The 27,061-nt window shown below is 49.3% G+C and overlaps 1 protein-coding gene across 1 annotated transcript in view; it reads right to left on the reverse strand.

Annotated features, from left to right (window-relative positions):
* PLXNA2 (plexin A2) overlaps positions 1-27,061 on the reverse strand; it is a 219,210-nt gene that overhangs the window by 186,255 nt on the left and 5,894 nt on the right. The window contains exon 2 of the mRNA XM_003930409.4: positions 4,957-6,224. Within this exon, the coding sequence (XP_003930458.3) occupies positions 4,957-6,189 (1,233 nt within the window). The 5' untranslated portion in view covers positions 6,190-6,224. The remainder of the gene's footprint in view (positions 1-4,956; positions 6,225-27,061) is intronic.

The raw sequence follows: 27,061 nt of genomic DNA on the forward strand, positions 1-27,061 counted from the left end.
AGTAGCTGTCTAGGAATCATAGAAAGTAGTAGAGCAGCCTGCCCCCTGTTCCCTTCAGCCTCCTCCTCCCACCCTCACCAGGGAAGAGCAGGCTGACACATCATCACTCGTTGACAGCCTCATTTCTTTGGAATAATTGGTTTATAAGTTATGGCATGTGTTTTTTTTAAAAAAAATAAATAAATAACAGGGACTTCCCTTCCTTTGTCTTCTCAGTCCCAAAGGGAGCAGAGGCTCATTTTTTGTGGCTCCATAGTGTTTTGCAGAGAGCTGCTGCTTCTGCTACTGGTAGGAATGATGGTGCCACACTGGTGTGAATATATTCTTCAGGAAAGGAAACACATTTTTAAGTTTAGATGACTTTTGAATCTGGGATAAGACGGAGCCCCACAGAGCAGAAGGAATGGGTTTCTCAGGAAGGGAGTGAAACTGTGGTATGCTGAAGCCAGCTCACAGGAGATAACTGTGCATTCAGTGGCATCCCATGATGCTTGAAATCAGTCATGATAGGAGTATTTACACCATGGCAATTGGCAGAGGCTACAAACCAGAGCTTCCCTCTCCCTCCACTGCCTACATAGAGCCAGTTATTTAATATTTACCAGCACATCTCTGGAGCCAACCATGGGAATTCTAGCTCTGCAGAAAGGTGGGTCAGAGTAATTAGCTATATATTTTACATTTTGTACTTATCTTCCTCATCTCATCCCTACACTGTAGGCAGCAACTGCCCTGGTTAAGATGAAAACGGTCCACCTTTTAGTCCTTTCTCTGCTGAAATCAGCTGTGTGACCTTGATATGCCACGTACCCTGTCTCAGCTTCAGTTTTCTCATCTGTGAAGTAAAAGTATTGGACCAGGTAGTTGTCAAGCTTCCTTTGAGCTCTAAAAGTCCTTCATTTCATGGCCTCCATTTCTTTCTCACTTTCTGCAGGGCTGGTAAGGCCAAAGAGTTTGAGCACAGGCATAGCCCAAGCCAGCTTTTGAGAAATGACAACAGAAGCAAAAACCTGGTAATCCTGGATTTTGCTACCGTCTTACTGATTCTAGAGTCTCCAGAACTACAAAAAAGAGATTTTTTTTTTTTTTTTTTTTTTTTCAGCTTAGGCCTAAGGATTGGCTAGAATTTCTTTTCTCCTCCAGTTCTTTTAAAATATATTGTCAGATATTCCTAAACACCTGATATACCTTTACTTTTGCTCAAACGGTGAGAGCTTGGTGTATGGCTTTTCTTGGAAACAGACATAGAAAGAGCTTGGACTAAGTAGTAATACAGGTGAACTAAATTCAAGTCCCCACTTTATCACTTACAGCTGTGGAGATCTGAGCAACTTGCTTAGTCTTTGTGAGTCTTTGTTTTTTTATCTGTAAAATGGGGATGATCACTCTTGCTTCCTGGGGTCATTGTGAAGAGCAAGTGAGATAACACTTAAATGGCCAAGCTTACTTAGTCTTTAGGACATAGCTGCTTTTCAATGAGTGATAGCTCCCTTCTTCCTCCCTTTTCTGGGATCATAGCTCAAATTTTTGCCCTGAGATTTCCATGTTATTCCAGAGTCATGTTAAAATCAAGCTCTGGGATCTTGGCATCTTTCATTTATCCTTATTCTCGGTTAAGGCCACTAAAATGTCTCTGGGTCCCCAGGTCTTGGTCCTTCGGACCATCAGGATCTTTAAGGGGCCATTCCTCTTGCAGTCCCCTGCACCAGAAGGATGTGGTGCTAAAGGCAGGGAGACAAGGGGCTTGCCACTGTGAGGTCCTGGCCCCACTGACTGTCACCTCTCTCCCGGTGCCTTTGCTGTCCTTTTGAAACTAGCCCAGGCTTGTCTCTCTGTGCTGGAGCAGAGGAGTGTCATCTTCCTCTTTCCTCTGGCTCAGAAGCAGGCAGGAATCAGCAGTTTCCTACAGACAAGGCCCCATCTGGGTTATGGGAACTATATCGGACGCTGCAAAGGTTTAACCTTTACAGAGGGTTACATCTCCTCCCCACTTCTCCCCATTGGTTAGAGCCAGTGGCCATAGAGTTTTACTGCTTAAAAAAAAAAAAAAAATAGAGACTATCTAGTCCAGCTTCCTCATTTTACAAAAATAGGCAACTAAGAAAATGCCTGGCTTTTTATTACTGTGATTAATATTAATAATCATAGCTGCCTATTTATTGAATGCTTACTATGTTCCAGGTATTGTGCTAAGCACTTTACATAAAGTTTCCATTTGATCCTCATAATAACCATGAAAAGAAGATAATATTATCTCTGTTTTAAAGATGAAAAAATTACAGCTCGGACCAGGTACATAACTTGCCCAAAGTCACACAAAGACTGATTTTTAATTCCCGTCTGTTTTACTTTAAAGCCTTAACCACTTTTCCACCACACCATGCAAATGACAGGAGCAGAAGCGGAACCTTGGAATGATGTTTTCTTGCTTCAAGTACTGGTATTTGGCCCCAATGGCAGGCACCTCAATTTAGAGCACTCAGAAGATAGCCATATGGGCCCCTTGGTCTCATGTAATTTTTCTAGGCTACAGATCCAGAGCCCTCAGCACTGTGTACAAGAAACTTACTTTTGCCTTTGTCATGCTCCCTGCTAACTAATCATGATAAACCTAACATTTCCAGGCACGGTGCTCACCTCTTCATGTATTATCTCATCTGATCATCCCATGAGCTAGGCATTATCATTCCCATCTCACAGATGAGAATATAGAGATGGTAAGCTGCTTCAGAAGAAGCCAGGAAAAAAACACAGATGGAATCTGAATCCTGGCTTTTGTCTCAGAAGCTCAAACTCTTACTGCTATATTATGTTGCCAGATGTCACATGTTTTTTTCACTCTTTCTCTCTCTCTCTCTCTCTCTCTCTCTCTCTCACTAGATTATAAGATCTGTGAGAGTAGTGATCCTGCCTTTTTTTTTTTTTTTCTTTTCTGAGACAGGGTCTCATTCTGTCACCCATGCTGGAGTATAATAATGCAATCTCTGCTCACTGCAACTTCCATCTCCCATTCTCAGGACTCCAGAGTAGCTGGGACTACAGGTGTGCACCACCACACCCAGCTACTTTTTTGATTTTTTTTTTTGTAGAGATGGAGTTTTGTCATGTTGCTCAGGCTGGTCTCAAACTCCTGAGCTCAAGCAATCTGCCCACCTCAGCCTCCCAAAGTGCTGGGACTATAGGCGTGAGCCCTCATGCCCAGCCGATCGTGTCTTTTTATGTTTGCATCCCCAAGGCCTAGAACAGTGTTAGGCACTCAGAAGATCTCCAATGCTATTTGTAAATGAATAGAGGGATGGGTAGATGGAGGATGGTAGATGAATAAAGAGAGGGACGACCTGTAGTCCCAGCACCTTGGGAGGCCGAGGCGGGCAGATCACGAGGTCAGGAGTTCGAGACAAGCCTGGCCAACATGGTGAAACCCCATCTCTACTAAAAATACAAAACAGAGCCAGGAGTAGCGGCAGCCACCTGTAGTCCCAGATACTCAGGAGGCTGAGTCAGGAGAATTGTTTGAATCCAGGAAGCAGAGGTTGCAGTGAGCCGAGATTGTGCCACTGCATTCCAGCTGGGGTGACAGAGCAAGACCCTGTCTCGAAAAAAAAAAAAAAAAAAAAAAAAAAAAAAAAAAAAAAAAAGAAAAGAGGGACGGGGATGAATGAATAGATGGAAAGCTAAGTGGACAAAAGGATGATGGATAGATAAAGATACAGAGGCATCGATTAAGGGAAGGAAAAAGAAGAATGAGTGTATAGAGAGATAGATGGATGAAGGGATGGAGAAAACAATGAAGGGGAGGAGCAGGGACAGGTGAATGGAAGGATGGGTAAATGAATGGATGGAAGGATGGGTAAATGAATGGATGGAAGGATGGATGGCTGGAGAGATGCATGGAGAGAGAGGGAAGGAGGAGGGAGGGATAGATGGACAGAAGAATAAAAAGAGGGAAGGAAGGGGGTGGACGGAGGAGTGATCCGTGGGTAGATCGATGAATGGGTGATTGGATGGTTGGATGAATGATGGAAGGATGAGCGGATCGTGAATACTTTGACAGCAGCACCACGAGCCTCTGACCGGGCAGGGCTTGCCGCTGATTTTCTTGTCTCTGTGGTCCTTAGCAGAGATTCTGAGCTTCTCTTCCCCTCCTCTTTTACCTTTGCCCACACTCCTGATTCTTCTCCCGTTTTCCACCAGTTGGTCAAGTTAGACTCCCTTCCCTCCCCTCTGACTGAGATTTCTGATGCTCACTTGACCCCCTCACTGGGAACCACAGTGGCTTATGGTTCTGTGTATACATGACCTGGTCCCCATTACTTCTGATGGACCCTATTTCCGGCTGCTCTTTCTCTCAGATACTTTGATCTGGCTGCAGTGGCCTCCCTACTGTTCCCCAGACGCCCCAGGTGTGCCCTGAATTCTTTGCACGTTCTCCTCGCTCTTTGTCTCTCGGGAATACTTTCTCCAGATACCCGCATGGCTCCCATTCTTCCCACCCTCAGTCTTTGCTCAGCCACCACTTTCTTAGTGAGTCAGTCCTCTCAGCTACTGCCTCTCCCGCGTCCCTGTTTATTTTTCTCGATAGCCATCATCACCATTTAGCAAACTACATATTTTATACGTTCATTTGTCTCACCCCAGTAGCATGTAATCTCCACAAGGGCAGTGAGCTGTGTAGGGCTGTAGGGTTGACGGCTGAAGCCTGCAGCATTTACAATAGCACCTAATACGATGTAGACACTCAATACATATATTTGAAATGACAATGAACACACGTGTACCAAGTATCTAGTGTATGTAAGACCCTGCATTCTTGGTTACCACCTGATAAACTGAGTCCTAAAAACCTTTCATTTCAGGCCCGTGGTGGTCTGGGAGCAGGTGTGCCCGAGGGCATGGACAGGAAGGTTGGAACCTGTGTCATGGAGCAGGAGCAGAGCGAGGCGCGTGCCTCCTTACCGCCTTGGTGCACTGGACGTCCTTCCCCAGCAGCCAGTTGAGTTCCAGGTTGCCCTCGCCCTGGTAGCAGGACTGCAAGCGCTCCTTGATCTGCAAGTTGATAGCCCGGATGGGGAAGGCACACAGGGCAGAGTCGTCAGGCGGGTGGTGATACTGCTTCTGCCCTTTGGAGAAGATGGCGAAGAGTACATCGTCCTGGCTGCTGATATTGAAGGCCTGGGCCAGTGAGTCCCCAGGCTTGGCCAGGTAAGCAGCCTGCAGGAGGCGGTATTCCACCCCGGCCCGGGTGCAGCCGAAGGGCAGGGACACGTACGAGTGGAACTTGGGGTCATCCTTGCAGAGCCGCACGATGCGGGAGGTGTAGAAGAGGTCTCCAGCGGAGTTGATGGCCACACCCTCGGGGGTCTCGGGCTGGACAGTGAGAAAGTAGACAAAGCCCCCACTGGCGAAGCCGTAGATGTAGAAGATGTCAAAGTGCGAGACCAGGGCCAGGGTGTCTGAAGGGATCTTGATGAGAGAGGAGACAAAATCGCTGTGTAGCTCATAGTCCAGCATGGCTGAGGACTCAGGGTCTCGGGGCAGCTTCCGGCTGGACAGGGTGGGGAAGTAATCCTGCTTCCCGTCCACGGCCGTGCCGATGAAGAGCTTGCCGTCCTCACCCTCGGAGCGCACGATCACCCCATACATGGTGCCCGTCTTGTTGACGCTGGACAGGTAGTGCTCCTTCTTGTGGGACGGCTCCACCAGGATGAAGAGGTCGTCCAGCCGCAGCAGCTTGCAGACCCCCTGGTAGAGGCTCCCGCAGGCCAGCAGGCGGTTCTCAGAGTAGTCAATGATGAGCAGCTTGTTGACATTGTTGGTGAGGGTGAGCACTTCACTGCAGGGCTGCACGATGAGGGGCGGGTAACAAGACTTGTTGTCCTCTTCTGGCCCTGTCTTATGAGCCACCTGGATGGTCAGGTTGCCCGTCAGCTTATAGACCCGGTTGATGGCCCCCACGTAGACGGCCCCTGTCCCTCGGTGGACTGTCAAGTGGTTGAAGGTCCAGTCACGGTTCTCAGAGTGGAAGGTGCTGAACTGAGGCATGCCAGCTGCCGCGGGGGCCAGCAGCACCCAGACCACTGACAGCAGGACCACAGAGCGGCTGTCCACCTCCAGGCCCCGTGGCCAGGGCCGCCTCTGTTCCATGCTGAGGGAGGCAGCGGTGAGGAGACGGCTCCTGCGTGTGCTCATCTACTCCACCTTCCCGGGTTGGCCCTCACATGGTTCTGCAAAACACAAGGCGGAGTGGTCAGACCAAAAATGCGTTCCGGTAGGAGGGAAGAGGCTGGCCTGACCCAGGCTCCCCATCCTGGCTTAGCTCTGTGAGTCTGTTCCTTCTGAACTTCGGGTTGTCTATTTTTAACATACTTTCTCCCTCTTAGGAATGTTCAGGGAATCCTGTTATCTATTTTGATCTCTCGCCTTAATGCTGTAAAATACTTACTTTTTTTTTTAAACTTTACAAAGCATCTCTATTTCTGGCCTCTTAAGCCATCGTTTTCATCTTTCAGAGAGGTTAAAAAGCTGTTGAAGTTCACCCAGCCAGTCAATCCAATGTCAGGACTAAAGCCAGTCTTCCCCACCCAACAGGCATGTCTTATCCCAGTCCCGTGGAAATTGCTCCTGTTTATTGAAAGCTTATCAGGCAGACCCTCCCCCAGGCTCTCTAGGTCAACTGCTCCCAGAGTCTGACATTGCACACAAAATTCCTTCCTATTTTAGACTTCCATCACCTCACTCCACTGCATCTCTTTACCTTCTCATGTTCTGTTATCCACAGAGGCAAGGAGCTGGTCACCCTGTGAGAGTGCCCCTCTCTGCCCTCAGCCCTTTCTTCTTCCAGCAAGAAAAACCCCTGATGACTAGCTGTTAGACTTTGTTAGGAAAGAGAAACAGGTTGTAGCCAACAAGACTGGGATTCCCACATGTGCCATTCCGGAGCCAGAAAAGCCGTTGGGGGATAGGCAGATCTCCCACGATCCCCCATCCTTCTCAAGGTGGATGCCCAGCTGCTGCCAGGCAGCCAGGTCCTGGGGAAATTGCTTCAACCTCTGCCTCTCGGCAGGGAGTGCATTGGGAGCCTGGACACACAGAGAACCAGTCTTCTTGCTAGCGGGTACTGGCTGGCTGAGTCCAGCTTCAGCCACCTGGGGCAGGGGTACTGGGTTTGGGAAAATGTGGGGAGCAGCAGAGGGTGGTGAGTGAGGTTTAGTCTCATATCAGGTACTGCTGGGGCCTTCTGTCTGTTTCAGCATCCATAAAATCACCTGTGGACATCATGGACCTCATTGGGCTATGCTCAAAGCCCAGTCTCTAGCCCTGACTCCTCTACTCTTCCCCCTGCCTCCTGCCTCTCAGGCTTTAAGGCTCCTCCGCTTCCAGAGCCTTGGTACTCACTCCTCCCCATTCCAAGGAAGCTGCCCAGAGGGGCAAGGTGGCGCTCCTGAGGACAGCCTATAGCCAGGAGCAGGCTGGGCAAGGGGCAGGAACTGGAGGTCAGAGAGCAGGACCTGGAGGTCAGAGAGCAGTACCTGTCCCATCACTATCTCAGTACTGTCCTGACTTACGGAGAGGGACAGTGGGTGGTGATTCAGGCACCAGGAGAAGGCAGTGAGCTGTCCTGCAGGGAAATCTCTTCTCTGCTGGACAGATCACCCGGCATCTTCTCAGGCAAGTCCAGACAGAACTCTGGGCACATAAGGTGGCAGGGATGGAAACACCCAGAGGACGGAGAATTTGCTCCAGGGCAGCTTAGGAGAGGTCTGTCTGTCCCCCTCAACTCCCCAGTCTTGCTGGATTGGGTTATAATTAGAACAGACACCCCTTGGGGAGTCCCCTAGAGTTTCTTTAGGAACGACCCTTCCTGTTCTTCAGTTTTGCCTCCTCAGCTTGGCAGCCACCATGGTGCACACAGCAGGTCCCACCTGACTCCCTCCGCCAGCCCGACTCCCCGGGGTCTTCAGGGTGACTCATGAGGCCTTGAGCTTCCTTGGAAAGAGGAAGGCAACAGCGGCATGAGACTCAGGCTGACCTCAGCTACCCTGACACAGCCCTTCCGGCCCCACGCACACACCGGCAAAGCCTCCCAACACGCAGAGCTTTCAGTTTGGAAACCAGAGATTATTTTTAGCTATGTCCTGAGGCCGGTAGCAGGACGTGAATTCCTGAAGAGGAGCTGTGGAAAGGAAATAACAGAATCCTTAAATTCTCCAGCTGGACGGGGAATTGCAAGAGGCTGTTCTCTGCATGCCCCTATCTCCGGGAAGAAAAGCTCGTTGGGCTCCAGGTGGAGAACGGTTCTTTCTTGAGGAGCCGAGAGTGGAAGAATGGGGTCCTGGCAGCAGAAGGAAGGTCAAACGACCTGGTTTGAGGTTAAGATCAGCCACCTCACCTCCCTGCTCTGTATCCTCCCAAGACACAGTTTGAATAGTGAATGGCTTTTGCTGTTGTTAGGCAGAATTTGAGAACAAATTCAGGATTTGGGGCAAGTCGAGTCTCATGACCCTTTCTGGTATTATGGGAATAGCTATAGAATCTACCTGTCAAGTGGTCAGGACAGTAAATGAGATACTGTAGAGACCAACTTCTGATCCCAGTTGCGGGGACACGGTGAGCGCTTGACTTATGCTTAACTTATGTTAGTTTTTGATATTATCTTTATTTTTTTAAGATGGAGCCTTGCTCTGTTGCCCAGGCTAGAGTGCAATGGCGCAATCTCGGCCCACTGCAACCTCCGCCTCCTGGATTCAAGCGATTCTCTTGCCTCAGCCTCCTGAGTAGCTGGAGTTACAGGCATGTGGCACCACGCCTGGTTAATTTTTGTAATTTTAGTAGAGACGGGGTTTCACCATGTGGGTCAGGCTGGTCTTGAACTCCTGATCTCATGATCCATCTACCTCAGCCTCCCAAAGTGGTGGGATTACAGGTGTGAGCCACCACACTTGGCTTTGTTGTGTGTGTGTATGGTATTTTTAGTAGAGATGGGGTTTCACCATGTTGGCCACGCTGGTCTCCATCTCCTGACCTTGTGATCCATCTGCCTCAGCCTCCCAAAATGTTGGGATTATAGGTGTGAGCCACTGTGGCCTATTATCTTTGAAGACTCCATAGGAGATGGTATTTCAGAATTCCTACCACAGCTCTTGACTTCTTTTTGCTTGTATTCTTCCTTTCCCACCCACAATGAGATGAATATTGTGGTTGGGCCTTTGATCCCTAGCCCTCCCTTACCTGGTGACAGAGCTCGGTCTGGGAAGCATATGGCAAGGGGAAAGAAATCGATCCAAGGTGATCTTCTCTGTCACACTACTGCACAAGTCGCAATATAGTCTCGCCACAGAGTTAGACAGAGAATGAGAAAACTCTCCTGAAGTCTAGAGGCATGAGGTCACAGGGCAGGAAGAAGGGTGGGAAGCTCAGGATCCCTGGGTTCAAATTCTGCTGCGTGACTCATGAATTGCAGTGTTACTCACTGTAGACCAGTCTGGCGTTTCCATGAGCCTGTTACTTGATCTTAAAACAAAAGGCATTTTAATCAGTCAACCTATAAGATTTATTCTTTCAGATAAAATGCTACCTTGAAGCTTTGTTCCTTCAGTTCCTAGAATATGTGATTCCAATATCAGCTGAGGTTTTTCTCTCCAACCTGGAGAGGCTGATTAGGCCAGGAGTTTTTTATTTTTTATTTATTTTTATTTTTTCAGGCCAGAAGTTTTAAACAGACCACTCCAGCTGGGCTGTTTTCCTCTCACCCTCAAGCAGCATCTGCTTCAGGACAGGCGGCTCCTGGTAACCAGCCAAGTGAATTCATCTGAGAGGGCCTGGGGACCACCTACCTGGGAGCAGCTGTCATTGAACACTGGCGTCAAGAGGAGGCGCAGTCTCCTGCAGTGAAGGGAGGTTTGCACCCCACCTTAGGAGTGTGGCCATTTTAAAGACAGCTGACTTCAAGGGAACGTTGAGAGCCTTTTTCTTTCTATGCCAAATTGAGGTGACTAAATAGCTGTTCCAAGCAGAGCCCAGTGGGCAAAGATCAGGTCGCCTATCAGCATTCTGAGTAAGGCGGAAGGGAGCCCACCTTTGCACCTCTGCTGAGAGGCAGTGTGATGTAACAGTTAAATGCATGAGCTCTGAACTTAGGTGCTTGACGGAGCCTATAGCTATGTATACTTGGTCAACGGACTTGGCCATTTTGTGATGCTATCTCACTGTCTATATAAAACAGGTTTAGTACTAATAGCTACGTCATAGGATTATTACAATGAAATCAGTTAATACATATAAAGCACTTAGAACAGTTTCTGTGTTCAAGATACACGAGCCTTTGTTATTAGCAATTTATTTGTCATCAATTCCAGCTCCTCACCTCCATCCATCCCATCATCTGTCTTAGAATGAATTTCCCATCCATAGTTTGGTAGAAGCTGGTAAACATACATGCCTAAGACTTTGCACACCGGCAAGCGCTTCCTCCAAGCCCCAATTTTCTGCCAGGGTCAACCTCAGGAGTTTTCTTTTAATAATGATGCTTTCTTCTTTCTGTCACATGCCTCTCTGTTTAGTGCATGAAGTCACATGCTTCTCAAGAGCTGAAACTTGCCTGGTCTCTGTTCTACCAGTTTCCCTCTCTCCACTCCAAGTCTCCCTGATGCTACTCCGGGACTCTTGTCTAAACAACAGAGTCTCCCAGGACATGTAACTCGGAGCATTCCTGATGCCAAGGAGAGGTCACACTTGCCTCTTTGGGAAGCAAATGCCACTAAATATTTTATGTGGAGGGCTTGATGACACCATCTCCCCAATCAGGATTCAGGAGGCAGGTGTTAGTGACGGCAAGTGAAGGCATCTGATACCTTCCTGATCAGCTGCTGTGGGCGTCAGTGGCAAAGCAGGAAAGAAACGACAATCAGGCATTTCCAGTTAAGCTCAATGAGGATTCCCTCCTCCCTGCTACCCTCTCCTGTTGCGCTTTTCAGGAGATCTGAGTGCACATGTCTGTACGCTTCCATTCGGCTTCCTCTTATAGAAAAAGGAGCTGGTGGAAAGAGAATTTAGATTCAAAATACAATTTCACCAAATGAGTCAAAGTTCATGTTGGTAGCTCGCATACCCATGGGTCCATGTGTAGCTCCACCATCACCACTAACTGCATTCTTAACAAGCCTGTCACCGACATTGTCATCACCTCCAGCACCATCCTGGAGCTAATAGTTTTCATAAAAATAATAGCAAAGGGTGTCTACTATTACTACTGCACCTGCTAGGTGCCTCACACACCCTGAGGAGCCAGGCAGAGAAAAGATGAGCATGAAAAAAGTCAGGGAAATGACCAGCTGTCCTTGGGAGTCCCATAACCTTCCTTTCCTATGGTAGAGAGAAGTCCGTCTTCTTCAGCTCTTCCTTCTAATGGGTAGTGCCTTTAAAGTGGGAACTCTGGATAAATGCTGAGGGAGATTATAAGATTGTTCCAACCCACTGTGTTTTTTCTTTTAATATGAAAGTCACCACAGCCCATAGAAAGGGAAGAAATTGACCAGGGTGATTCAAAATGAGTCAGAAACAGGCTGCGATCTGAACCCAGACCTTGTGACAGAAAGTCTGGTGCTTCCTCTGTTGTAGGGGGAAGGGTCCTGGGAGTGGGTTATGTTTTGCCTTCATGCTGTCCTATTTTGGGGAAAGAAGTAGGTGCCTTTGATGGTGGTCCCATGATACGCAAAAGTGAGTGTGGCACTGGGCCTGGACAGGGAGGTAATCCTCAGGGCAGAATTAGTCAAAGAGGGGGCAGGATTAAGGGGCAGAATGAATGAAAGACACATGTCCGAATGGCTCCCTTCCCTGTTGGAGAGAATGATTGCCTCTGTCCTCCTCCAGGCCCAGGCAGGCCCAGGCAAATGTCACACTCAGGACCATCACCCACACTGTAACTTGGGGGCTATGGTGTCCCAGTGCCACAACCCCATGGACAGGTCAGATTTAGTCTATGCACAGAAAGTTCCTTCTTCCCAAAGAGTTAGAACTGCAGCAGAAGGGACTAAAGGTAGATATTAAGGGGACATTCTGTTTAGAGAGGATCACCAGAGCATCCTGCCAATGAAAGATTCTGAAATTTTCTGATATTGAATTTTCCTAGAAGCTGCCTAGGAATAAGTTTACTTAGAGGCAGGGGATAGGTCCTAACGATCTCAGAAGGCTCCTTTTAGCTTAAGATTTCTGTGAGAATAAAACGTCTAAATGTGAGAGTCTGCGGCCCCACCTCGTCCTTGTGGGTGGAATGCTACTGAAGGACCTGTCTTCATAGTCCTTGTGCAGCTGTACGTGCAAAATTCCGCATGTCGCTCTGCCTAACACCGACCTCAGAGGTAGTCCGGGCACGTTGGGTAGCACAAGGTGAGCGAGAGGGCGAACGGGAAAGCCCCGGGTAATGCCGGCAGCTGAAAGGCCTCAATTAGAGTGAAAGGAGTTATCTGGTATTTAAATAATTATTAGAGTGAAGGGATAATCATGGGTTTGAGCTGAGTTTTTTCCCCACTGTCACCCTGATGGCGTCTATAATATTATTATTCAAATGCCCATGATTCTCATTGAGAACCAAGAGAGAGAGGAGAGAGTGGGGGCCAGGGGGTGGGGAGCAGGGAGGGGGTGGGGAAAGAGACTCATTTAATCTCCATGTGACAGGGCTGCAGGAGGTACGATTAGTCTTTTTCTTATTTCAGCTGTCATTCATGCACAGACACCGAAGATTGTTATTAGCGTATTTTATGCAAGCGATTTAAAGGGAAAAGGGGAGGGGGTGAGGAGAGAAAGAATCTCCTATGGAAAATAACGGGACCAAAGGAACAATTTAGATGTCACTTCTGTACCAGCTGCGTTTGCTTCATTAATCGAATGTCATTTTTTCCCTAGACTGTGTGCTGTGATGTGAAGCTGAGTGGCTACACCTTGCCCCAGAGTGGAGAAGAAGGAAGGTGGAGGAGAGAGGGGAGGAAAACAGGTCTCTGCCTGCATGCACCCTCGGCAGCCTTCTCTGCGAAGGTGACACAGATGATACTGTGGCCCCTCCAGGAGATATCAAGACAAGTTTGGGTAACAATTTCTACCCAGTCACCCTCTGTCACTATGAGAAGGTGGATCTCCTTGTCTTCAGATATGTGGTTCTTTTCATAGGTGGGATAAACTACATCCATGCTCTAATAGCCAAGGAGTAAGAGGTGGAAATTTGGGGAGGCTCTCACAGTCCCGATCAGTGATGAGGAAGGAACTCATACTCCAGCCGGTGAGGCAGCAGGGGCTGTGAGAGGGGAGCTGTGTGCGGCTCTCAGCTTTGGATAAGGCCTTTGGATCCCATATACGTGCGTGACAGGGAGGGACCCTCCGTCTCTGCAATGGTGGACAGAGGCAGGGTAACAAGTGCAGGGGCTGGCTATTGGCAAGAAAGGGGGAGATAGAGTTAAAGGCTGAATTGTGTCCCCTGAAAATTGTGTCCCCTGAAGCCTAACCCTGAGTACCTCAGAATGTGTTCTTATTTGAGATGGGGTCTTTTGTGATTATTGTTTTTTTTTTCTTTTTTTGAGACAGGGTGTTGCTCTGTCTCCCAGGCTGGGGTGCAATAGTTCCATCTCAGGTCCCTGCAGCCTCCACGTCCTGGGCTCAAGCGATCCTCCCACATCAGCCTTAGGAACACAGGGATCTGTGGGACCACAGGCACACGCGTACGCCTGACTAATTTTGAAATTTTTTTTGTTAGAGATGGGGTTTACCATGCTGGCCAGGCTGATCTTGAACTCCTGGGTTCAAGTGATCCTCTAGCCTCAGCCTCCCAAAGTGCTGGGATTACAGGTGTGAGCCACGACGGCCATCCCTGAGACAGGGTCTCTATAGAGGTCATCAGGTTCAGATGAGGTCATTAGGGTAGGCTCTAGTTCAGTATGACTGGTGTCCTTGTAAAAAAGGGGAAATGTGGAGACTGAGACAGATACCCACAGAGGCCAGGTGATATAAAGAGAAACACCTGCATCCTCCTCTGACCATCTACAAGCTCAGAAAAGAGGTCTGGAACCGCTGCTTCCCTCACAGCCATCAGAAGGGAGCAACCCCGCGGACACCCTCTTCTTGGACTTCGCAGTTTCAGAACTCGGAGAAAAGAAACTTCTGTTGTTTAAGCCACCCGGTGTGTGATACTTTGTTACGGCAACGCTGGCAAACTAATACAGCAGGGAGGAGAAAGGCACTCAAACTTCTTGGTTCAGAAATTGTTTTTTTAAAGATGAGGGGTGTGGTGTGCATGCACACGCACATTTGCAGAGACGGGCGGGAGCTCCTCACTCCTGCCGCCTTCACCCAGCAGAAAGCAGTACCCCAGAGAACTCATTTGCTCTGCCCCTGACAGCTTCGGGATGAGAATTAGGATGTGCTGATTTCTGCTTTTCCTGCAGAGTGGACCCTACCCCTCACCACCCCCGCCTTTTTTTTTTTTTTTTTTTTTTTTTTGCATTTCCGGCCCAGAAGAGTGAATCTGCCACTTGCCAGACCCAAGAAGAGATCTCCCCAACTCCCACCCCACTCCTCCTCCAGGCACAGGCCCTGTCCTGGGACCACTGCTTTTCATGTCAGGGAGAGATTTTTGTTGTTTTTTTTTTACCCCCAGGTCTCCCAGTAGGCTCCGATAGAGCCCTGGAAACCGCACCAGCTCTCCCAGGGCCTTAGCAAAACATGCAGTGTTTGTCCTCTCCACTCACAGGCTATAAAAGTTTGGAGCTGTATCCCTGAATTACGAAGGGTCCCAAGATGTGCACTCATCTGAGGGGCTGGTGGGGACTCTGTTTCTTTCTGGGGCACTGGCTGATCTGGCTTTGCAAAGTCAAAACAAGATTCATTACCCTGGGGCCAGGAGCAGGGAGATACACCGCCTGACCCTGCAGACCTGCCCCATATGTCATGGGCCTGTCAGAAATCTCCCAGAATTCCCTTTATTATCTAAAGGTCGCCACCCGGGCAGAGCTGAGAGAGCCACATGGTATAAACTCAACTACAAGAGCAATCAATTTCAAGCAGCTGCCTTCCCTGCTCCCCCGTCCCCTGCTCCCCCGTCCCCTGCTCCCCCTTCCTTAGGCGCTGTCCTCTTCAACCCCCTTTGGGGGAGGGTCAGGAAGGAGCCCTGCTTTGCCATGGCCACCTTCCCACTGGGTCAGAAAGAATTTCTCCAAAATAGCAGGGGTCTGACGCTGTGAGAAGCAGGCCTTGGGGGCACTCCCGCCTTCTGTGCTAAGGGAGTCCAAGAAAGGTCACGCTGCCTCTTCCGTGATTCTAACAGGACCCTATTTAAACCATCTTATCAGTTGAGTTGCTTTTCTGGTAGACATTATGGGATTAAAGGACAGAAAAAGGAATTCTCAGGCTCCTTCCAAAGGCAGAAAAAGGCAGTAAGAGTAGGCATATGCTTTGCTAAGCCAAGTCAAGATTCACATTAGCACACCTCATATTCTAATGGCCACATGAGTAGCAAATTACTGGCAACTCTCATTTGTCTTCTAGAAAAAAAAAAAAAAAAACAATGAAGAGTAGCTGCTACTATTATTATTATTTATTAACTACCTGCTACATGGTGCTATGCTAGACACCCTGTATACGCTACCCATAGTTGTGTGATCACCTTGCAAGGTGGGCAGGATGATCCCCATTTCAAAGATGAAGAAATGGAGTCTCAGGAAGCCTAACTTAACAAGTATCAGCTAGGAAGCCAAGACTTCTGAGACCCATGCATTCCCTATTCTTCTATACTACCTAGATTTGTAAGACGTATTTTTCAGCCAAATCTTCTTATCACTGGTCTGGGAGAACTCACCAGAATGTTAAGTAAGACTTGGCAAGTACTTTATTTTAAAGGTCAAAACTTGAGGCTCCACAGTTTCGTTTATGTCTACCCTGAGCTGATCCTTTATTCTGGTAACCAGGCAGTGCTGGGATGGGGCGCACAGGAGCCGTGGGTATTAAGCACCAGGTGGAATTCAGGGGTCTTTTGTGGCAAGAGGCTTGCTAACTTGGCAGCCGCCTCTCAGAGCAATTCCAAATGATCTTTCCAAAGAGTCTGGAAATGTCATTTCATTCACTGTACAAGGGAGAGCCGGGGACTCATCGAAGTTGAGATGGGGCAGGAGAGCAAGCTTAAAAAGTGCTCAACTAAATGGTTAAATAAATTACGGTTACTCCAGCTAATGGCATATTATGCTGCCGTTAAACATAACGTTTTCAAAAAATAATGACACTGCTCTAATTTACCCTAGTGGGAGGGAAAAGGAGGAACAAAGGAGGGAGGAAGAAAAAAACAGAATAAGGCACCAGGCGTTCACCTCAACTCTCAGTCCACGAACTGACCCTAAAGTCCCACTTACTCTCCATTGAAGCCATCCACATCTTTTTCTTCTTGAAGACAAATGTTAATGGCTCCCAGGAGACCCAAGTGAGAGAATTTCCCGCTTTCTTTTGCAGACCTTCCTTTCTACCTTCAGTGGCCTCACATGGCCCGCCACTGAAGTGCTCCAGGGACAAGGATCGTTCCTAATCCCTGATGCATCATCCCCATCTCAGGGAGAGCGGCCATTAGTGCCAGATGATGTGCAGTGGTTAGTACTGCTCGCTTCCAGAAGTTAGGGTTTCCTAAAGGGTGAGGCTCTTCACCAGGAATCCCCATGCTGCCTCCCTGAAAATAATGCTTGTAAGACAGTCACATTGTCACCATCCAGGCCTTCCTGAGACAGATCCTGGTGGAAGTCATTGGCAGCCAAGATCCAGCCACCGATCTTCTGCAAGTTGTCCCGTGCTGCCTCATTTTGTGCCTCAGACTCATTGTCTAACTTTGCCAGGCACATGGCCAAGGTATGAAATTCACCTATGGAAATACCTTCTACGGCCCCTTGCTGTTGCCCAGATAGACTCAGCACTGCTAAGCACCCAAGTTCAAGTCCTTCCCACCTGGCTCTTCCGTCTTTCTCCAACCTCACTGCCCACCTCTCCCAACAAACTGGTTGGTCTGTTGAGTCCCCAAAACACCCTGCCCTGGAATGCTTGTTTCCACGTCCTTCTTTGCCTATCCATACCCAGCCCATCCTTCAATGCCTCGTAAACCCCCTAAGCCCTCTCCACCTCCAATCTCCTTTCTCTCCTCCAAAGTCAATTGAAAACTGCTGGTTTGAGCACACACTGATTGTAGCACACCCTACATTGCAGCATTGACTGTCTTCTTTATGTGACTGTTTCCTATCTCCCCATTGAATTAGAGGCTCTTTGGAGGCAGGAACAGTATTTCATGTGTCTTGGTATCTGTGATGGGCTAGCATGATAACTTTCACTCAATATCGTGCTCAGCCTGAATTGTCCAGAGCAGCGAGAGAGGGGGCCCAGCTGCTCACTCGTTTTCCTCAGCAGACACTGTCCCTGCTAGGCTGCCTCTAGAAATGATTTGAACTAATACGCTTGGCTCAGGGATCTGTCATGACTGATCTTTAGGAGGTAGTGAAGAAGGAGGTGAACCATTTGGGAAGGATCCTGGCTATGATTCATCCTGAGCCCACTGGGTGAGGTTAGATGGGTGAGATGGGAAGAAAGATGAAGAAGAATGGGAAGATATCACTCTGTCTTTGAAGAATGTATAACCCAGACTTGTGCAGGAAAAGTCTTTGCAAGAGATCTCCAGAGCCACTAACCATATAACATCACGATCACATAAAAAGCATATAATAGGCTGGGCATGGTGGCTCACGCCTGTAATCCCAGCACTTTGGGAGGCCAAGGTAGGTGGATCACAAGATCAGGAGATCAAGACCATCCTGGCCAACATGGTGAAACCCTGTGTCTACTAAAATACAAATATATATATATATGGCTGGGTGTGGTGGCACATGCCTGTAGTCCCAGCTACTCGGGAGGCTGAGGCAAGGGAATTGCTTCAACCTGGGAGACGGAGGTTACAGTGAGCTGAGATTGTGCCACTGCAGTCTAGCCTGGTGACAGAGTAAGACTGACAAAAAAAAAAAAAGGCATATAATAATAAAAAACGACAAATTCCAGCAGAGTGGGGTCGGTGGTGGGGGAACTCCCCTTGTAAGTTTTCAGAACAGGTTCTTCAACAAGGAGGTCAAACTCATAGTGCTGGATGGTGCAGAGAAAAGACCTTGGCCTTTGGAGACAGACCTGGGCTCAAGTCTCATTCTATCACTTACGAGTTCAGTGACCTTGAACATGTTATTAAACCTTTTGGAGCCTCACTTTCCTCAGCTGTAAAATGACATCTCACAAGATTGTGGTGAGAATCAATGGGATAATGGACATGAAATTGTTTTGTAAACTCTACAGCTCTGAGTAAACACCAGTTACTCGTGTTTCTTTCTGCTTTTGGAGAAACACTGTGCAAGGACATCATCTCCTTCGCTGCCTCGTATTATGGTGACAAACTCTGAGGGTTCTGTTTCAGCTCGAGAGAGCAGTGATCATTGTGTAGCGGAACGTGTGACCCAGCACCTGCCTCCCGAGATCCAGTTCTCTCGGAAGAAACAGAGAGTGCTGCTGGTCCCACCTTCTCCCCACGCTGACCTGAGCTCTTGAGTAGCCATTCCTACCAGTTCTCTCGGTGGTCCCATGACGTCCAGGCCACCCCTCCTCTCATGGCCCTGAGGTGATTTAGGACCACTTGTGCTGCTTTTGCTGGTTTCCCCAGGCACCTGTGGCAGCACAGAAGTGCGTAGAGGAGGAAAGCGGAAAACCGGTCCTGAGGAGGAGATGCTGAGATACCAGCTCGCTAAGCTGGGGCCTTGCATTCTCTGGGCCTTTCCCATATAGGTCCGCCTCGGTACACAGAATGAAGTTCCTCTTCCTTCTTTGTCTTTCCCTGCCTCTCTTTCGCTCTAGTGCCTTTCTGAACCAACAGCCAGCCTTCCAATAAAAAAGCTCTAACTCCTTTTCAGGAGGAAGCTTCTTAAGCAGGCGGTGTCCCCACCCTGTATCTTCCCACCTGCAGTTTCTATTATTTTTCTCTCTTTGTCTGAGACTCTCAGCGCTTGCAGAAGAGATCCTTAGCTGTCAGGCAGCTTCTCCTAAGTAACTGGCATGCTCACACTCACACACACCAAGCAAGGGGACTGCCATGGAGCTGGATTAAAGGGGCACGTGGAAACTAGGGGGCGGCTGGGACTCCAGACAGAGGTCTGACCACTTCGAGGCCTTTTCTGTGCCAAGATGTACAGGCACTTGGCCTGGAGGACCCTTAAGCACCTGGAGTGGTATCAACCCCTTGGTGAGAGAGCACAGGAAATAGACATTTGAGACCCTCGAGGCCCTATCAGTCCAGCCCCGGACCTCTCGGATCCCTCAGCCCACTGTGAGGGAGAGTGAAGGGCATAGTTTTGAGAGGCTGAGAGAGGGAGAAGAATGTGCTGATGGGGAGCAGGGTGGGAATGGCCGGCCTGGGAGGGAGGACCTGGGGCAGGAGATGAAAAGAGCTCCCTGAGTGAGAATCTGGCTGTGGATGATGAATGGGGTGTGAGAGAGAAGCAGGGGAAAAGGGTAAACAGCCAGGAGGGACCCAGGAGGGAAGCAGGAGGGAGGGGTTAGGAGAAAGAATGTGGAGGTCAAGGAGCAAAGAAAATGCTCCTGGAGTGATTGACTCAAGATCCAACATGTCCCACGCCAGATGAAGGCACATGTGCGCGCAGATGTGCCGGGCCACCCGCCCTTCCTCCACACCCCCGCCAAGGTGTGAGCATGTCTGTCTGCTCCCCTCCCAGATGCATTCCGTGCCCTCTGGAAAAGATTTCTTCTGATGTTTGGCTCTGAATCTGCAAAGGACCCCAGTGTAATATGAACAAGCATTTGTGCAGTGATTTTATAGTTTCCTAAAAATTTCATATGCCTCGTCTCACTAATGTGCCCCTTCCTCAAGCCTGTGAGGTTGAGAGCGGCATCTGCATTGCCAGTTTACAGGTGAGAGGACTTAGGTATCTTTGAGGTTGAATATTTTGGCAAAGGTACCAGATGTAGAAGTGGGACTTGGACTTGGGGTGGTCCTGGAGTTAAACATGTCACTTTGCTTCTCTGCTGCCTCGTGTTGCAAGTGCCACCAACTCGGCCTCTATATCTTGGAAGAGATCACTTACTCAAGAGGACACTCTGCCTGCACATAAGCAAGACTCCGCCCATAGTTGGGATATCCTGTTACTACTCTTTGCGAATGGAGGTGGGGTCTAAGGAGTTGTGACTCAGTTGAATTCTTGGGGACCCCTTGTGAACCTTGAGAGGAAACGGCCTGGGGCTGGGAGCTGCTGGCCATCCACTGAATGCCATTTGGCTCTTGCCCAGTTCTGGCGGGTGGGAAGGAGGGCTGGGGAGGGGCTGAGGCCTGGACATGGTCCCAGGGGCTTGCAAAGGTGGCGGCGGATAGAAAGGAGGCAAAGGCACAAATCTTCAGGGAGCAACCCCTGTACCAGTCTCCCTCTCCCCAGCCGGCTCTTTACTGTGGGCAAGAATGCTAGCCGCCAGCAACCCCTCTGAAGACCTCTGCAGTCCCTGCAGCCAGCCCAAGCATGCAGGAGGCTCCTACCTAGCTCAGACTCTTCTTCCTTACCCATCTCCTTCCAGCTCTCAGCCCTGGCCCTGCTGCTCTTCAATTCCCGACAGTGGCAGATCACTGATTAATTCAGGGCTGTTTAATAACCCTTCTATTTCGATGAAACAAGCTGTCTTGTTTTCTTTATTTTTAACACTGACTTTCGTTTCTTTGCTAAGCATCTTACTGTCATTTAAATTTCTCTGTCTCCAACCAAGCTGATAATAGACTGGAGAGAGCAGCTGCTTCCATCCTGTTTATGACAATGATTAGAAGTTAGAGCTGTGCAAGCAGAGAATTGACCAAATCTCAGTTCAGAGGGGTCTGCCCCTGCTTGTAGAAGGAGTGTTAATTTTAACATGATTAGGAGAATTCTAACTCCAGAGGAGACCAGGGCTAATCCCAGCCTTGCCTTCCAGGCACCCTGCTCAGAGGAGACTGCCATGGGCCTGAAGGTATGAGAACCAACTTTACTTACTCTGGAATTCAGTCATATGGACCTGACACTCCGCTTCATAACAGAGCCTTTTCTGAATTTGAATTTACTGAGCAGCAAAGAAGGAGACTCAAACATAGAGGATTGAGGGTGGGTGGGGACCTCAGCTATCAGCTATGATATCTTTCTGCTCTATGCAGAAATCTTTTCTCAAGATCTGGCCATCTTCTAGCCTCTGCTTGAATTCCCTTAATGTAGAGACCATTTCCTCCCTAGATAGCCCCTTCCAGGCTGGGATAGCTCTGGTGAATTTCTCCCCTCCTGTCTTCTTGTGACTTGGAGGACCATGATTTGTGTTCACACCCCCTCTTGCCATGTTGAAACCTCCTCAAGAGCCTGGAAAATGACTCGTTTCCCCCCATCCTACTCAGTATATGGATATTCTATAAACACTTACTCAGTCAAATGAAATTATGCTGCACCAACTTTAAAATTCCTTGCAAGGAATGTACCTTTCTTCTCCCAGGTGAGGCTTCCTATTTTTCTCTATGCAGACAAATGTTGCCTCTTCCCATCCCTGCACCAGACATGGCTGCTTCCCCATGGCCCTACTTTTTCTTCCAAGCCCCCAGGGACTGCACAGTTGGTGGCAAACTTGGCCAAGGAGGCTGTGAGCATGCAGTGGAAGACAATCGGGCAGCCTAGACCAGGTTCTCTGGATCCCAGCCCCCCTCATTCCCTCCAGGTCAGTCACAGCTGCCTGAGAATGCTCCCAGGTGCATGGTGTGCAAACCCAGGCTGGGCCGACCCTCCCTGCCTCTCATTCCCTCGCAGCCTTGTGAGACTGGAGCTCTCTGCGCCTCCCAGCCAGCACAGTCTGCAGGCAGCTGCTTGGGTCATTGTCTCAGCCTCTTCAAGTTGTGAATGCTGAGTCTACAGAGACTGAAACACAAACAGTGCCCACAGTGCCTCTCGGGGAGGGAGGGGCAGCTTGGCCTTGCCAGAGCCATTGACTGTGCAAATATCAAGGCTTGCTGTGGATGGAGGAAAGCTGGTTGGAGCTATTTAAAAGGGGGGGCCTTTTTACACCACACTGCCCAGCACCATGGAAGGGCCGTGGTGAGTGCTAAGGGCCGGCAGATGGGCAGAGAAGAGGAGAGGTCAGTTCTCGCAGGGAATACTGCTTCATTGGGAGATGCCTATCTGCTCAAAACCAAGGGAGACAGAGATGGGGGAGGTCACTGGGCACAGTGCAGGGGACAAGAGACTGGAAAGGGAAAGGTGGCTCAGTGGGCAGATCAAGAGAGTGTGGTAGGCGAGGCTGAGACAAACAAACCTCCTAGCAATTGGAGGGCAATGAATGGCAGCTTGCTGTGTGACTCAGGGCAATGCACTTTCGCAGTTTGGACTTAGGTTTCACATCCACTCTGTGGGCCTGGGTAAAAGCTACCATCAAATACTCAAAAACATTTCCCAAGTATTTTACACCGAACACCTATTTATTCTGCAATTCAAACCCTTTCTTAAAAAATAATATTTAGAAGGCCGGACGTGGTGGCTCAGGCCTGTAATCCCAGCACTTTGGGAGGCCGAGGTGGGTGGATCACGAGGTCAAGAGATCGAAACCATCCTGATCAACACGGTGAAACCCCGTCTCTATTAAAAATACAAAAATTAGCTGGGCGTGGTGGTTCACACCTGTAGTCGCAGCTACCTGGGAGGCTGAGACAAGAGAATTGCTTGAACCTAGGAGGCGGAGGTTGCAGTGAGCCGAGATCGTGCCATTGCACTCCAGCCTGGGTAACAAGAGTGAAACTCCATCTCAAAATAATAATAATAATAATAATAATAATAATAATAATAATATTTAGAAAGGAAAATGATGGCATCCTGTCCCCCACCCCCATTTCTGCAGCAGGCTCTTGGACAGTGTTGTGGGGTGTTTTTAGTACCCTCCTCTCACAGGCCCCTTGCCACACTCTGCACTTGCAACAGACAGAAGGCTCCTTTCAGTGCTTGGGGAGCTTCTTGATCTACTAGAAGGCAGCTGATGCTTCTCCCCAGACATCCTGCTATGTTTTGGTGGATGATCAGTGCTACCAAGGATCTGATTCCTGAGCCCCAGGGTCCAGCTCGGGCTCCTGTACTCCACTCCTAACACACTCTGATGTATCTGCTCCATCCATGTCCCCACCCCAGGAGCTTTCTCTGCAGGAGAGATGCAAGCCCTGTTGTAGCCAGATACCCATGAGCTCTGCCTTTCCTTCTTCCATGAAGGGTTGACTCCCAGAGTAGTGCCAACGTACCAGTCCTGTGACAGTGTCATTCGGTCATTCATCTCCACTCTTAGAGCTGAGGGCACTAAAAAGCTAAGGGTGACAAAGTCGGAATTCAAATTCCAATCCCACTGGCTAAATGCTGACCGTAAGCTCTGAATGCAGCCTCACGGCAGGGTCCCCACTGGCTTTCTTCTCTGTTTCCAATCTCCAGCAAGTCTTCAGCCCTTTATAATTTAGCATACAGATTTTCTTTAACTAAAATCTTACTCTTTCTCAGAAAATTCCAAACAGATTTGGAGAGCGGGAGGAAAAATAACCCTAGTTTTGCTTCTTCTACCTGTTCCAAGATTTCAAATACTTTTCTCTGCTTGTGGCACTTGTCATGTTTCCAACTCCGCTAACACCCTCTTCCTGGGCCTGGCTCCAAACACCAAAGACAGGTGAGAGTGCTTGAGTAGTCACCCCATTCTACAGACGGAGAAACCGAGGTGCTGGCTGAGGGGCAGGAGCCAATTCTGCCAGAGCGAAACTAACCTCTTATCTCCCTCCTGGGACCAGGGAACAAATGGAGGGTGAGCACTGGTCCACAGGTGAGAAGTCTTTAGGAAGCGCAAGGGCTGCAAGTGTGAAGGCAACCTCTTAGCTCCTGCTTGTTAGGACCTGATTCTTTAACACCAGGCTCTTCCTGACCATCTGCTCTCAACAGTCTCAGAGGAGCCTAAACCTCCTGCAGGCAGGCGCCAGGGAGTGGCTGCCGGCTCTACAAGCAGTTCGGATCTTTCTCTAAGTCTCTGGGCCCAGAAGGCTGAAGAACCTGACCCCCTGGGGGTCGCCAGCGTCGGGCGGTAGACTCAAGTTTTGTTCATTTCCAGGTAAACTTCAGGGGCCGGGTGTTTGCCTTACAGGAAACCTGGTAGCCTGGGTTTTGATGTCACAGAGGGTGAAGGGTCTTGTCAGCAAGTGTTCCACAGCTGGAGTGAGGGTGGGGAGGCCGTGTTGTCAGGGCACCGTGAAATCCCCAGCTGGCCCTGCTCCTGAAAACACCACTGCCCAAAACCATGGAGCGAGACCTGGAGGCAGAGCTGTGTGGACTCAAGAGGGGCCTCCTGCCTGCGGACAGGGACGGAGCCTGGGCCTTCCTGTCTGGCTTGGGCTGGGCTCCCGCTAGAAACCCCGTTCTCAGTGGCAGTCAAAACACTGGCTCTTCTCCTTCAGGTATCTTTGTTCCTCAGGAGAAAAAAATGGGAAGCTGGGGGAGCAGTCAGGGGAGGTGGGAGGTCAGAGGCCAACGTAATATTTACCAAGCCCAGCCGAGGCCTTTCGCTTTTACGAACCAGGAAACCGCTTCAAAGCGGCAACATCCCCTCTCGCCACTTCTGTCTGCCCCCTGGTCCTTCTGCTTCTACCCGGCAAGGCAGGGCTCTGCTACACGCCCCTTCCTCTGCTCCTGACGCTTCCCCCGCTCTGCCTTAAAGGGTGGAGCACGCTGCCTGGCTGGCCCCGCTCTGCCTTAAAGGATGGAGCACGCTGCCTGGCTGGCCCCGCTCTGCCTTAAAGGGTGGAGCACGCTGCCTCTGGCCCCCGCTCAAAGGTAAAAAGGCCTGCCCAGAGTCACAGAGCAATCACAATCCATGGGCTCCCCTGACATTCTGAGTCGTCCCGGGCATGCTCTTGTTCACGTGGCGAGTGAGTTGTCTACCGCTCTCAGAGGCTCTGGGGTTACAGCTCGTCATCTAAAACCCCATTCCGCCACTAGAGCAGAAGCAGGAACTGTAGGTAGGAGAGGCTCTAGAGACTGGAACCTAGTGGTTCTCACACTGCGGAGGGGGCAAGAATTCCTTCTCTTCAGAAATACAGGACTACACATACCCACATCATTCTTTTTTTTTTTTTTTTTTTTTGAGACAGAGTCTTGTTCTGTTACTCAGGCTGTGGTGCAGTGGCGCGATCTTGTCTCACTGCAACCTCCACCTCCTGGATTCAAGCAATTCTCTTGCCTCAGCCTCCTGAGTAGCTGGAACTACAGGCTTGTGCCACCACACCCGGCTGATTTGTGTATTTTTAGTAGAGATGGGGTTTCACCATGTTGACCAGGCTGGTCTTGAACTCCTGACCTCATGATCCGCATGTCTCGGCCTCCCAGAGTGCTGAGATTACAGGTGTGAGCCACTGCGCCCGACCTATTCTTAAAGGTATAGAATCTCCAAGGGTTCACAGGCCTCTTGAAGCCCAGGTATGGCCTTAGCTCTGTGATTCCCAGTGAGGGGTTAGTTCCTTGATAGCATCACTGATGTGGCTCCCCCAGCCTCAGTCAAGGGTTAGGGAGAGCATGACTTTCCGTCATAGGATCAGAGAGTACCTTTGAGTTGAAATCTTCACCTCTCTAACCTCCCTCCATTAGTATCCCTCTGCCCTCTTTATGGACAGAAAACTTAAAAGAGAGTGGCTTCTTCTCCAGGTAGCAAACACAGGGCAAAGGCAGCCCGAAGAGTGGACAGACTCCCCTGCTCAGCTAAGGTGTACGGATAAAATCCAGACCTTCCCTCTCAGGTCCTCCCATTTAATGACTTCATTCAGATCAGAGTAGGTGCATTACAGCAGGATTCTGGACACTTACATGTGAACATGGATGAGTAATAATATTTCCTGATGCACCACACTGACCTCCACACACCAGCTCCAGAGGTACCAGAAAGGGATGCAATTTACATAGACTACAACATGAAAACCCTTGGGAGTGTGCATGCTGGAGAGTTTGCTCTAGGATATTGACTAAGAGAAAATAACTCCAGCGCTGCGCACTTAAAGTCCTCAGAGAAGAATGAGGAGAAAATAGGTAGGTGGGGGTAGCTGTGAGAGGAGGGAGCCTGGGAGACCGTTAAACAGTCATCATTCTTCACAGGAAACTATGAAGTTCTCCAGCACCTCTGGGTCTCTCCTAGAAATCTTTACCTCCCATGACTTAAAGCAAAGGCATAGAGGAGCCGTCTGCCCTCACTTCCTCTGACTCTGTGGTACATACTGTTAATGCCATTCTGCCTTTTGCTAAAGATATTTGGGGGTACTTGGCTTATGCAATTTCTTCCTCCACCCTCCGAGTGTACTGTAAATGCCCTGAAGGTAGGATCTGTTACTCTTTCACCCTTGTGTTAGGAGGGAGATACCACATTCTTGGCACCACACAGGTGATCGATTCCTATTTATTTAAACTTAAATGAATTCCAACTCCCGCCTTCAGCGTCATCCTATTTGGCTCAGTGCAAAGGATAAGAATCTCTCCTTCTTCCATCCCTCTACACCCAGATCGAAACTACGGTTGAGAGGGACACTGTTTAGATACAACCAGAGAAGGCCTAGGAGAACAAGTCCTCTGAGAGGGCTGGGAAGTGCTAGGGTTCCTCTGTCAGAAGTTTCTGTCCTCTCAAAGCCTTGGCGCAAATGTGTGTGTGTTGGCGGGGAGGTCACAGAGGAGACGGGCTGACTCACCGGCTATTCACTCGGAGACCGGGGGTCCTGCCTCCTCTTCCCTCTGAAGGGCAAGTTGAACTTTCCAAGGGCAATTCCATCGCCTTTTATCTCTCAAAGTAATTTTAGCCAAAGAGAAGCAGAATTAAACTTTCGTAGCACGATACATTTATCTTGTTTTCTTCTCTCTTCTTCTTTAGCCTCCCTCCCCCGCCGCCCTGACCCCCAGGTACATTTCAGCTAAAGCAAACCGAGATGAAATATCAGGGGATGCTATCTGATTGAAAGAGA

This window comes from Saimiri boliviensis, chromosome 14, assembly GCF_048565385.1.
Source record: "Saimiri boliviensis isolate mSaiBol1 chromosome 14, mSaiBol1.pri, whole genome shotgun sequence".
NCBI classification, from domain to species: Eukaryota; Metazoa; Chordata; class Mammalia; order Primates; family Cebidae; genus Saimiri; species Saimiri boliviensis.